The 13,021-nt window shown below is 32.4% G+C and overlaps 1 protein-coding gene across 1 annotated transcript; it reads right to left on the bottom strand.

Moving 5' to 3' along the window:
• Window positions 1-2,551: 2,551 nt before the first annotated feature.
• LOC130734354 (WAT1-related protein At1g44800) lies at window positions 2,552-7,821 on the bottom strand. The gene is made up of 7 exons (XM_057586719.1): window positions 7,494-7,821; window positions 7,113-7,175; window positions 4,823-4,939; window positions 3,836-4,076; window positions 3,316-3,474; window positions 3,031-3,182; window positions 2,552-2,901 (listed from the first exon to the last, which is right to left on the bottom strand). The coding sequence occupies exons 1-7, from the start codon at window positions 7,694-7,696 to the stop codon at window positions 2,715-2,717; spliced, it is 1,122 nt and encodes a 373-aa protein (XP_057442702.1). The 5' UTR covers window positions 7,697-7,821; the 3' UTR covers window positions 2,552-2,714.
• Window positions 7,822-13,021: the final 5,200 nt, after the last annotated feature.

Genomic DNA, 13,021 nt, shown 5'->3' on the forward strand with positions numbered 1-13,021 from the left:
ACAAAAATTCACATTTCTCTTGTTCTCGCTCTCTGATAATTCTATACCGGAACATAAGTCATTTGTGGTCCTTTGTAAATATCTAGTATGAGATGGTTCAATTCTTTTCAATAAACTTTCTGTTTAAGAAGGGAAAAAAAAACATGTGTCTTTGACTACCCTTCAATATCTTCTAAAGTTTCCACACGTTCTGCGACCTAGTCTTCACTTCTCCATGTGACCTTGAAATGTTTCTTCTTGTAAACTTTTCTTTTTATTGCACATTTGAATTTGAATTCAATTATCTTCCACCTGTTTTCAAGAGGAAATGATAACCTCCTTTATGTCTATAACTTAGGATTTTTCAGCTAAATCTAGACATAAGGTACTGCTTTTAGAGACAAGAGGAAATAATTTCCTCTTTTATCTCTATAACTTCAACATTTTTAGCTAAGTTTAGACATAAGGTCTTCGATATCTTTTTTTGACAATTAATAGTCTCTGACATTCACAACTTTAGACATTTTTCTATGTTGAAAATATAAGGTCTTCAACCTAACTTAGGCTTTTCAAGGGTCTAACATGAATCCTCCTAACTGTCTTATTGCTTTACAACTTAACTTGAGAATTCAACATGAATCATCCTAATTGTCTTGTTGTTTGACAACTTAACTTGATTATTCAGCACAAATCCTAATATTGTCTAGTTGCTTGATAGCTTCATCTTTATTGGTTGTTAATCAAGAACATACATTCTCTTCTTTCTCTACTACTTGAAAGTATGGCTTCACCAATTCAATCTCAAATAAAGGCTTTTGTGGACCTCTTATTCTTCAAGATTTTGGTTCAAATCTCATTTGAATGGCTTAGAATCGTAGTTGTAAGCCTTTTTCTGACATCTAATAGAACTCACGAAGGGTTCACTTTAGCAAACTTAGCCAAAATTCTAGTCGTGAACATACCTTTCATTTCCCTCAATTTTAATATGAATAACATGATATTTAGTCATTTGAAGAGAGGAAGAGAGAGCCCAAAAAGAATGTGGGTAGACATTGTTAAAACTGATCTTGTTATCAACCATTGAAAAACGAAAGAAGACGTTCATCTCCAAATTTGACTCACGGACCTCCATTGTATAACCATTCATCAGCGGATGCGGCTTCCTAGAGAGACGAAGAAAGCCATGTAGATTTTCAATAAGGGAGGAACTCGGATCTAATATAAAAAGTAAAGGCAATCTCCTTCAAAATCTTGTTTTTGATTAAGCTCAATGGCTTACTGTAATCCATATACCAGACCGCACACCTCACATAGTGGAATAAAACTTTGTTGTTGTTGTTGTTGTTGTTGTTGTTGTTGTTGTTTTAAGTCGAAGAACTAGGTCTAAAATTATTTAAGATCTAGATTTATAAAAGAATCTAACTCATGAAGTTTTGATCGAAATAACTCTCATAAAATTATTCTCTAAACTTTTTGATCTCAAGTGGGGCTTCACACATGGTAGAATTTTATACGGATTTGGATCCCCTCATGTGTTGATCTCACATGACCTTATAATGTGAAGATCTCAGCCTTTAATTATATTTTAATGAAATTTGTACCCCTAGCATCTAATATTATGCATTCATGTACGTGTTCATAAATTGAATCAAGAAATTTAATTTATTGAAAGAGAATAAAAATCTTAATTTCATCATAATAAACCATCAAGTGTTACTTGAAATAAACATAGTGACTAAAAAAACGGTTGAATTGTGTTTATGATTTTTTTATGGCAAATGTAGGTTTTTTTTTGACAGATATGGCAAATGTAGGTTGAAAAAGTTCAAAAAAAAGGTTGAAATTGTTGTTCAAAACAGTTTAAATGTGCTAAGAGAAGAACCGTGCAAATACTAGCTCTGATGATGTGGCACGTTTTAAGGGTGTTTAATTTATTTCAGCATAAATTAGTCATTTTTTAAAATTTTAACTTAGTCTCATAAATCAATTTCTGATGATGGATCACTAAACAGTATTGAGTATTTTTTTTTTTTGGTACAGAAACAGTATTGAGTATTGACACTTAGATACACCATTTTTTTTTTTTTTTATCTCTTTAGCTCTATTAATCTCACATTATATCATATATATCATCTATCACTCTAGGTGTATATATATCATATGGTTGTATACCAAACATTTTCCTTCACTTTGACATCAGCACTGATATTTCTCTGGTAGGGGCCAGATGTTTGGTTTGGCAGTGGATGTGTACGTAACTAAATAGCAATTGGAATCTGATTTGATGCTCTTGGTTGTAGTAGTGCTATTAGGTAATGGAGCTGGCTTAATGGAATTGCTGACACACACATCAATATGAAATGGTGGAATATTTGACATACATCAATATAAAACAAAACATCACATTGTGACATATTAAGGATCATCCATCAATCACTCAATTCCTATCAATATTCTTTCTCCTTTTGTAAATGTAATCTTTGCTTTAGCATATGAAATTTGGCAAGTAACAGAACAGAGGAGGAGAACAGAACAAACAACCCAAGGAAAATTAAAGAAAGAGAACAAAAAGGACAAAAACAGAGACTTAGAGTGCATTATTTTATTCATAACTCTTAGCTTCAGAAACAGAAAAAGAAAAAAAGAAAGTTAAACAAGAAAGATACGTATAAGGGAAAGATTTGTACATTGTACAAAATCTCTCTAGGAAAATTTGTAAGTTAGTCCTAAAGGACCTATGATCTTGTTCCAGGAACATTCACTCCAATACTTTCAAAAACGTATGATCCTGATTTTGCACTGTCTTTTATTGGCAATGCTTGGCCCTCATCGCTTCCTGCTCCAGTTGTGTTCACACTGTCTTTGCTTTTCCCCCATACCACAGTGTAAAGTCCACACACAATGATAATAGCTCCAATTATACTGTAAAACACAGAAAAGAAAACATTAGCAAATGAATTGGTAAGTAACACATTTGAATTTAGGCCCTGTTATTGATTTCTTTATGCTATTGTTGAAATTACATGTCTTCTCTATAAACATTTTTAGTACCTTCCAAGATGAATTTGCTCAGCCAAGACAAGGGAACCCAATGCAGCTGTGATAATCATACATAGAGGGCTGAAGGAAGTAACAAACACAGGGCCACGTTCCCTTGTGACAACTCCTTGTACATAGTAGGCCATTCCAGAGCACACCACCCCCTAATCATCACAAATTGAATGTTAATAATTAGCTAGATGAATCACTAATCACCATTTAGATGAGTTTAGTGAAGCTAATTAGTCTCCAGCTAATTAACTATGAAGTAAAAACAAGAAGTGAAAAGGTACTCACAGAATAAACACAAGCAAGAAGCCTGGAGTCGAAGCCTAAGGACCACACGCTCATGTCACGTTCAAATATAAGCGATGCAATTGAACACTCAATAATACCCAAAAAGCAAATCCAGGCTGTTACTGTGAGCTCTGCTGGGTACATCTTCAAAGTGAAGGACTAGAATCCAAAACAAGTCACATTATTAGTTAACAGTTAGAAATGGATAATGGAATGATATAAGAGCTTCTATCATCAAGTAGTTTAGGTTTCGATCCTTATGCATAAGATAAATTGACTTGTACATTATCTACGTTTCAAGGTCTATAAGATGACTTCTTATGTAAAAGACGTGTTAAAAATATAATATAAAATCATCCCTACATATTCACATAACTTAGTTTAAACTTTTCAGATTGATGGTTGTTTGTTAAGAAATTTTCTTTTGTTTAGGATTTGGATTTAGACTTGGTGGAAGTGAAATCACAAAAAAAAGAAAAATAAGAATGTGCACTTTAATGTTGAAGGATAGTGGTTATACTTGCAAGATGAAGAAGCTAGCCCAACCACCGCAACTTCCGATGAGCATTACTGTTCCGAGCAGCCAGTTCTGTTCTGAGGGCTCACCGCTGCTACTGTCATGGCCGCTTCCTCCTTCTCCCTTCACGATCTGGAAAGCAGGGCCTTTGTACAAAGTCATAACCATGGCTCCTGATACTGTTACTACTGTTCCAATCACCTTGGCCACGCTGTGAATTTTCTTGAAATTCACTGTCTCTAACCTGGTAAAATAGCACAATATTGAAGAATTTTATTTGATTTGCTACATGCACTCAAATAAATCAAATGTTTGTTATTTTAATTTCTTAACACGACGTCATAAAAATCTTATTAGATATGATAGGTGATGTAACATAAAAATAATAGGAGAGACATAAAAAGAAAAAGACGTAGATATGAAAGAAAAAAAAGTGTGTAAATGTATTAAAGCAGTAAGCAATAGTAAGTTGGAGCACATAAAGTCTTTAATATAAATGTGAATATTCTTAGAGAATTAGAATATGACATCAATAGTTTGTGATGGCATTTATCAACTGGGTTCCATGAGTGTCCATTGTACTGAAATCACATGTCCCCTGTTCTTATCCTCTTCTCGGATTTACTAATCAAAACATATCACTTTCATAAAAAATTCTGCATTTTCTTTTAAACAAACAATGTTTGGATACTCATTGTCATAGGTGCAAATTGGACATTAGAAATCACTTTGAGGTAAAACGTGAACATAAATATCTTTATGGATTAAGATGAAAGTTCGTTTATGTTGCACTCAACTAGTATTCGTTAATTCTTGTTGTTGTTGAAGTGATATGTTTTTATTAGAGAGACTTGAGGAAATAGGAAAAGGAGATAACAAATATCTATTAGCATCTCTTAGTGTGAGTTTGCCTTTCACTCTAACCAGGAATGAGTAAATTCACAATCTGCCTTTAGTATTCAGGTGAAGAAAATTGAAGCTTTTAGCTACCTGAAAATGAGTGCCAATACAAAAGTAATGGCTGGGAGGACATTAATGGTGGCCGATGCAAAAGTTGTTGAAGTGTTCTTCATCCCCATGTTGTACAAGTTTTGATCAAGCACTGGCCTGTTTGTTTTTATCACAAGCAAAATTATCACACAAAATATTCTGTAAAAACACTAATTACTATATAATATGCAATATTCTGTATCTTCTAATTACAAATATGCAGGATTAAATCAAATCATGCATGAAAAAATTCATGTAAGAAAGCTAGTTATCAAGTGAGGTATATCTCAAAGTACAAAAGATGCGCCTAATTCCTATTTTGTATAGATATCAGATCAGATTCCTTGTTCAAGTGATATTTTTATCTGCCTCAGTTTATAAGAACATTATATCATATGTATATATTCAATATGGGAATTTGATGCTCTTTTCATCCTCAAACTTATATTTGAATAACATTTTTTTCCAATTAATCTCGGATATGAATAACATTTTTTTTTCAAAATTTCTAAGTTTAGTGAAGACACGTGTTTAACATTAAAATTGTTGGTGGGTGTGAAATGAAATCTTAATTAATTGGACACAAAGCTTTTTGGTACTAACATTTTGTGTTTTCTTCAGTATAATAATGATTAATGAATGATGTGTCCACTAGAAATGGCGGGCCAATATGAAGCACCATTGTCTTGTCGTCGCATCTCTCTTAAGTTTTGATATTATATATGGATTGTGCACATAATATTGTCATTCATGCTTTAATTTCTTAAATGATTTGTCATTAGCAAGTTACATACAGCCAATTACCAGAAAAACACTAAATTAAAGAAAATTAAAGTATGAGTAGCTAGCTAGTGCTTAATTCTAGTTGTTGGATTTTTCAAAACAAACAATCTAGCGATCTCTTAACTAATCATGTGTATAATTAGAACACCTATTCTAAAGGTGGGTGTTGATTTAGTTTCCAAGCAATTCTTTATATGGATCCACGTCTAGGTGTAATTCGATCACATCTAGCAACAAATTAAATACTTATTTTTGGAAAGATGATTTTACATTTAGTACTGTTAGAATTGAAATCAAACATGCACTTAATTTATTTACAATATGTACGTACTTTCGGCAGTTTGATGGTGAATCATATTAAAAACTAGTCTACCTATAAACCATGTTTATAACTAACTTTCAGTTCTAAAATTAATTTGCAGAGAAGTTATTTAACTTGTAAAATATGTTTTTTATTTTTCATTTTTCCAGAGTAAATAAAGCCATGTTCTTTATGGCTATGTTTGACACGTTTAGCTGAAAAGCTAGCTGATAGCTGAAAGCTGAAAGCTGATAAGCTAGCTGAAAGCTGATAGCTGATAGCTGAAAAGCTACGTAATTTGAACAAAATTGTTTGGTAAAACTAGTTGTTGAACAAACTGAAATTGTAAAATGACATAAAAGGACATACTTGTATAATTTTTTTTATATTTAACATTATTTTATTTTCACATTAATACCTATATGATATTAATATTAAAATTATTATAATTTTTTTAATTTCACTCAAATTATTTATCATCTTAAAAATATAATATTAATTTTTACTTATTTACTTTTCTATATTTTTATTAAATTAAATAGAATAAAACAAATAATTTGTAATTTGTAATATAAAATTATTTATTTTATTCTGAAGTAGTAATTATTTCTGTGCGGGAACGATGTACATATGAGACAAGTGTGATAACTGATAAATAAATAAGTTTTTTTTTGGTACATCGGAAAATGAGTAGGTAAATAGGTTTAGTAGAAAACATATAAGGCTAAAGGTGAAATTTTGATAAAATAGTAAGGATAAAAATGAGAATATATTTAATAAGCTATAAGCTTTAAGCTTTAAGCTACCTGAGATAGCTTATAGCTTAAAGCTTTAAGCTACTGAAATAAGCTCCTTCACCAAACATTTTTATAAAGCTTTTAAGCTAGTCAAATAAGCTTTAAGCTAGTCAAATAAGCTATAAGCTAGCTGAAATGGCATGCCAAACATAACCTATATTGAACCGAATTCTTATTGATTCACCATAGAAAAAGTGTAATTCATTATCATTAATGTATAAAGGACAAGGGCCGGTATTTATTATTGGCATATAGCAAGAAAGAAAGCATGCATGCATGCATGTGTGGTTAATTCTGAGGGGCCATGAAAGTTGAAAGAAAGAAAGAAATTAGGTGCAGTATTGGATAGATGCCGCGAATATATACAGTGGTCGATAATAATTAGTGGAGAGGGTTTGAAGAGCCTTACTCAAGGAAGCCTAGCACCACCAATCTCAGGAACACAGGGAGAGTCATCTTTGGCCGTATTTTTCTGTAAACAAGATGAATAAAACATATCAAACCTCGTACATTATTTCAATATTGTCATTAATATTTAAATCATTATAAAGATCTCATAAATTAAATTAAGTAGTCATTTTGATCACTGAAAGATTTAGACTTAGAATCGTTCAGCTTAATCCATTAACTATAGAAATAGACAAAAGATAAAATTGTTCTTTGTGTAGGTTTAGTCTTGCAAGAAAAAGTAGGTGACAATCAGATGAATGTGAAAATGAGTGTCCAAACGGTTAGTTGAGTGGTGTGGGGTGTGTGAGAGAGAGAGACAGAGAGAGAGAGAGAGAGAGACCTTTCTAGGACAAGAGCAAAAGGAGCCATGAAGCAAAAGGCAATGATATGTCGGTACACAGAGAGCACCCAATGGCTCATTCCATGTTTGAATGAAACCATGGTGATGATGTACATTCCAGCATAACCAAACTGAAGGGACACCATAGCAAGGTAAGGCTTAAACTTCTGAAACACCTTTGTGAACCCATTTTCACTCGTCATCTTTCCTCTCTTAGTCTCTCTAAGCAAGTTTGCGTGTGTCAACAACCCACAGAAGGAAAAAACACACACAAACTCACTAAAGAGGAGGAGCTTGGTTGTGACTTGTGATTTGTGGATATGACAAAGTTCATAAGCCTTCTTATAGGCCCAAAAAGTGAAACTCAATACCAAAAGAATGCCCCGGTTTTCACAACAGCGCATGTCACTAACTCTCTTACCAAAATTTGGATTTGCCTACTATAATGCGAGTGACTCAGATTTTAGTGTAAAGTATATTATTACAGTTTATTAATGGAAAATTTTGATCATGATCACATAGATGCATATGTAGCACATTGTGAATTATTTAAATCTCAATTACTAATTTCACATTAAAATCCATCATAATTTACTTTATCGTCTAAAGTAAAATTTTCAATTTGTAGTTAAGCTAAATACCTCTACAATCAACAATTATCATTCCCACTGATTTTTCCTTATCCGTGTTTTTTCGTAAAGGGGAAAAACTCTAAATTACATTTTGATGCAAACTCACTAAGGCTAATTTTTTTTTCTCCTATTTACCTTAAAAAAAAAACTCACCAAGGCCCACCACTAGAATCCTAGTGGCTTAGATTTCTTTGTTTATTTTATAAATAGAAAGTAAAATCATATTCCGAGAATGTAATGTTTTGGTACCATACCCTACGTACATGGCATCATTATATCTATATTTTTATTCACCTTTTAACTAATGATTTTCTTAACATTGGTCCTGACGGCTAATTTTAAAAATATAAAAAATAGAAAGTTTATCCAAAAGAACATCAGAGAGATAAATTGCACCCGCCTGAAATCAATTCCTGGACCTTCTTCTATCCAACTCATATGTTGATGACCCAGGATTTAGAGCTATTTTTCTAGTTTATTGTCATTTAGTTTAAATATTTTTTAGGATATTTTGGTCATTTTAGGACACATTAGAAGTAATTCATGCATTTTAATATTTTAAATATGTTTTAGTTATTTTTATAGTTTATATATTATTTTTATGGATTTATTAGGATTATAAGTATTTTTATATTTTATTTATTTTCTGTTATTATCTTCTAATGATTTTATTTTATTTTTATTGTTGTTTTAGGAGAAGATTTGGAAAAGATAGAGAAAATTCGGAATTAAAAAAGAATTCTGGAGGCTGGAATTATGTGCCGCGCGACTGCGCGAAGTTACCGTGTACTTCTGGTGCGATCGCGCCACTTGTCAGCGTTCTGGAATTAAACGCACCAGATTTCGTCCCACATCTGATTCCCTGCTGCGCGCACATGCTATTACGGTGCACCATCACCCATGTGCACCACCAGATCCGCATCAAACGTCAGGAATTGCGAGGGTGCATGTTCTTACGCTGTACCCTGCCACACTGGATCTCAGCCCCACCAGAACGTGAAAAACACTATAAATAGCGTTTTAAACCTAATTTTTGGGATTCTAAGCCCCTAGTGACGAATTGGAGCAACCCAGAGACATAATTTTGGTTCTTGAAAGTACTTTTCCAGGTTTTCTTGGATCTTTTATGTTTTCCTTCTTAGATATTGAATTGTTTCTCATGTCTATGAGGAACTAATTCTCTCTTTAGCACTTGAGATGTGAATCCTTTTTATTTTTATGTCTTGATATTTCAGTTCTTTGTATGACTATTGAGTTTTTAATCTATGTATTCGTTTCAGTTAATTTGTGCTTGAATCGATGCGAGCTTTTTACTAATTCTTATAGGAACGAAAGTTATATTAAGAATTAGGGAACCACGGGAGCGAATTTATTAGACCTTCCCTACTGCTTAGGAATAAGAGTAGAATCTAATAGTGGTGGCTAGTATAAGAAATTTTAATCTTCAATTCAAGAGTCTAGGTGCTCGTAACACAAACGTAGTAATTGAATTGAAAGTCTTGCTTAGCTATTAATTTAGTAAGTAAGAACATAGGCTAAATCACCATAGGGAGAACTCTCAATTTCATACAAACGTTGTTTTGTTTAAGGCATAGATTAAATTGGTGAAACTATACTCAGGTGCTATCTTTCCCATATAAATTAAAAAATCTTGTTAATTGCTTTATTTTATTTATGTGAAATTGAATAATTGAATCACCCCCAACTTGTTTACTTTTATTCTCTAAATCATAAAATTAGTCTGAATCAATAATTGAACACAATCCCTTGGGTACGATATCTTTTATCTTCGGGAAAATTTGTATACTTGCAAATTGGCTTATCATATGTCTACTAGCTCTTACCACTTGAGCTATCCTATGAGGACCTCAAAAGAAATTATTCATTTCACTTTTACATTTTTGATATAATAATTAAATACTTAAAAGGTTAATAATAATGTTTCATTTTTATTATTCTGAAAATCAGCCCTAGGGTAGATGATGACTAAGCAAGAAAAAATAAGTTAAAAATTCAAGTATTGCAATTGAGTTATGATTCATACACACCTCCATCTCTTTTTCACCTACATTTTTTATCTATTTATTTCTTCTCCTATTAATCAAATCATCTTTACATTCTCTCACATTTTTTCCTACTTCTCTCTTCCTCCACCTCTTCACACCTCACAAACGATTATCCTATATCAATTAGTTGTATAAATCTCTTCCTTCTCTAAACCCAAATGTGTCTTCCCTGGTCATATAGAAGCTTACCCTATCCAAAACATAAATGATAAAAAGTAAGTAAAATTAAAAAAAAAAATTAGTGTGAAAAGGAGAATAAGAGTGAACCTGATGTAGAGGATGGGAGGATAGAAAGCGAACCACATGAGGTAAAGGTGAGTGAAAAAGAAACAGAGGAACCTGACTTAGTTTAAAATAAAATCATAGTTCCACACACTCTCTTGAATGCTTTGCCCCCATTATTATTTTCATTTTCTGCCCCTTGTAATGCTTTCTGTTCTGCATCGCGCTCTTTTTCTTTTTGCTGTCTGTGTGGTCCTTTGTGTGGAACTTTGGTGCTGCATCTTGTACTGTTTCTTTGAGCTACCCTTTTGCTCTTGATTAGGGGTGTTCGCGGATTGGATTGGATCGGTTTTGAGGAGAAAAATCATCCGATCCGATCTCATCGGTTTTATTATTTTGTAATCCAATGGATTTTTTACTAAATTCAAATCCGAACCAATCCGATCCAATCTATAGCGGTTTGGATTGGATTGGATTGTTCGGTTTTTGTTTCATTTTTTTATACTTTGAAATTGTGGTGTATAAATCTTAGAAATATATAATATATGATAAATACAACGACACATAATTTATAACATTCATAAATTATAACATAGTCAATATGTTTATAAATTATGATTATAATTGTTAACTTTGATGCATGTATATAGTTCAAATAATTACTTGAACTTTATTTATTAAAACGTAATTTTATAAATAAGCAGTGTGATACAATAAATATTAAACTATAAATATGTACTATGAAAGTGTAAATGGTATGATATATGTATAACTAAAAGTATACATATTTGTGAATGTTCGGTTTGGATTGGATTGGTTCGGTTTTGAAAATCAAATCCGAAATCCGATCCGATCCAATAAATAATTTCGGTTTTTTCAATTTTCAATCCGTTCGGTTTTCGGTTTGATTGGATTTCGGTTTTTTTGGATCGGTTTTTCGGTTTTGTTTGGATTGGTTCGGTTATGAACACCCCTACTCTTGATTACCTCTCCTTATCAATAAAGATTTTGCTTTAAAAAAAAAAAAATAGTTCCACATGTTCTCTTCCCTCATAAGCTAATCAAATATAAGGATGAGAAACATTATAACTCGGTTTTAGAGGTGATTAAGAGGCTACATATAAACATTCCCTTTGTTGAAGTTATACAAGAGATTCCTAGTCAAGAGGAAAATTTCAAGGAAGTGTACAAGAAAATTTTCCTCTTGAATTTTTAAAATTGGTACTCTTTTTCCTTGCTAGGTTTTCCCAAGGGGGTTTTATCCTAGTAAGGTTTTAATGAGGCTTGTTTTGTTAAGTCTTTTTTCAAGGAGGTTTTAGGTGGGGTAGTTTCGACGCTTTTAGGGTCTTTTGTACATGTAAGTTTTAGCTTGTCTCTTCTTCTCCCCTTCTTTCTCTTTGTATTGGGTTGAAGTACCTCTTGTACTTCTATTCAATATATTTCTTATTGCCTATCAAAAAAAAAAAAACAAGAGATTCCTGGTTACATTAAATATTTAAAAGAGATTTTAATAAAAAAGGCGTAAGCTAGGATATAAAGAGATAATATCTTTCACGGAGGAGCGTGGTGCTATAATGAAAGACAATTCACCTCCTAAGTTAGGTGATCATGTCAAATTATTGTACTCCCTCCGTTTCATAATAACTGCCCACTTAGAGAGAAAAAGTTTGTTTCACAATAACTGTCCACTTAAAATTCCAATGAAACATTAATTGATGTTTTTACATATGCCCCTATGAGAAAAATAAATGAGGAGAGATAAAAGTACATTGTAAAGGGTAAAATAGGAAAACAAATGATATATTTTAAAAAGTTACCAAAATTAATTTCACTTCTTAATATTTGTCCATCTTCTCTAAATGCACTTATATTGAAACATAGGAAGTACCTTGCATGATTGGCTTATATAGTTTTAATAATGCTCTATGATCTCGGTGCAGGCATGAGTCTTATGAAATTGGCATTGAGTAAGAGGTTGAGTTTGACTGATCTGAAACCCACCAAGGTAACCTTGTGTTGAGAAACAGTGGTACTGAAGAAAAATAAGAACACAATCGCAACACAAAGAAATAATATGGAAACTCCAAATTAGGAGAAAAACCACGGATGTTGTCTAAACCGACAACTAGAGAATAACACTATGTGAAAATTGTTACAACACACAGATATTCTGACTCACCCACAACCCCAGTACATCCAAAGTTATTTATTTGAACTACCCCTCACAACACTCTAATACAAGAGTATAAGAACATAACAAACAAAGACTCTAGGAAGCTTCACTCACTTTCTGGAATCTGAACTTATGTTGAGACCAAAGGGTATAACCCATTTTATATCCATCTCCTTCTTAATCTAGAGAATTCCAAATTCTCTTTTCCAATATGCAAACACATGCGTCACATGTAGTATTGACCCTTGGTCAATATGGACCATCGTCCAAACTTCTTTACACATTCACAAAACATGCTCTAATCCACTCTCCATGGTTTTGCACATGTTTTTAACACATTGCAATCAACCTCAACAATCTCCACCTTGATTGCAAGAGTCTTCATCTTCCGCTTCCATTGTCTATACCGACTATCATTGTCTTCACCGACAATCA

Source organism: Lotus japonicus, chromosome 1, assembly GCF_012489685.1.
Source record: "Lotus japonicus ecotype B-129 chromosome 1, LjGifu_v1.2".
In the NCBI taxonomy this organism is placed as follows: domain Eukaryota; kingdom Viridiplantae; phylum Streptophyta; class Magnoliopsida; order Fabales; family Fabaceae; genus Lotus; species Lotus japonicus.

Excerpts from the sequence above, each read along its gene's own strand:
- LOC130734354 (XM_057586719.1), bottom strand. The coding sequence starts at position 7,696 with ATGACGAGTGAAAATGGGTTCACAAAGGTGTTTCAGAAGTTTAAGCCT. Across the intron at positions 4,940-7,112 it reads GTGGTGCTAGGCTTCCTTGA|GCCAGTGCTTGATCAAAACT; the intron begins GTAAGGCTCTTC and ends AAAAACAAACAG. Across the intron at positions 2,902-3,030 it reads GAGCAAATTCATCTTGGAAG|TATAATTGGAGCTATTATCA; the intron begins GTACTAAAAATG and ends TGTGTTTTACAG.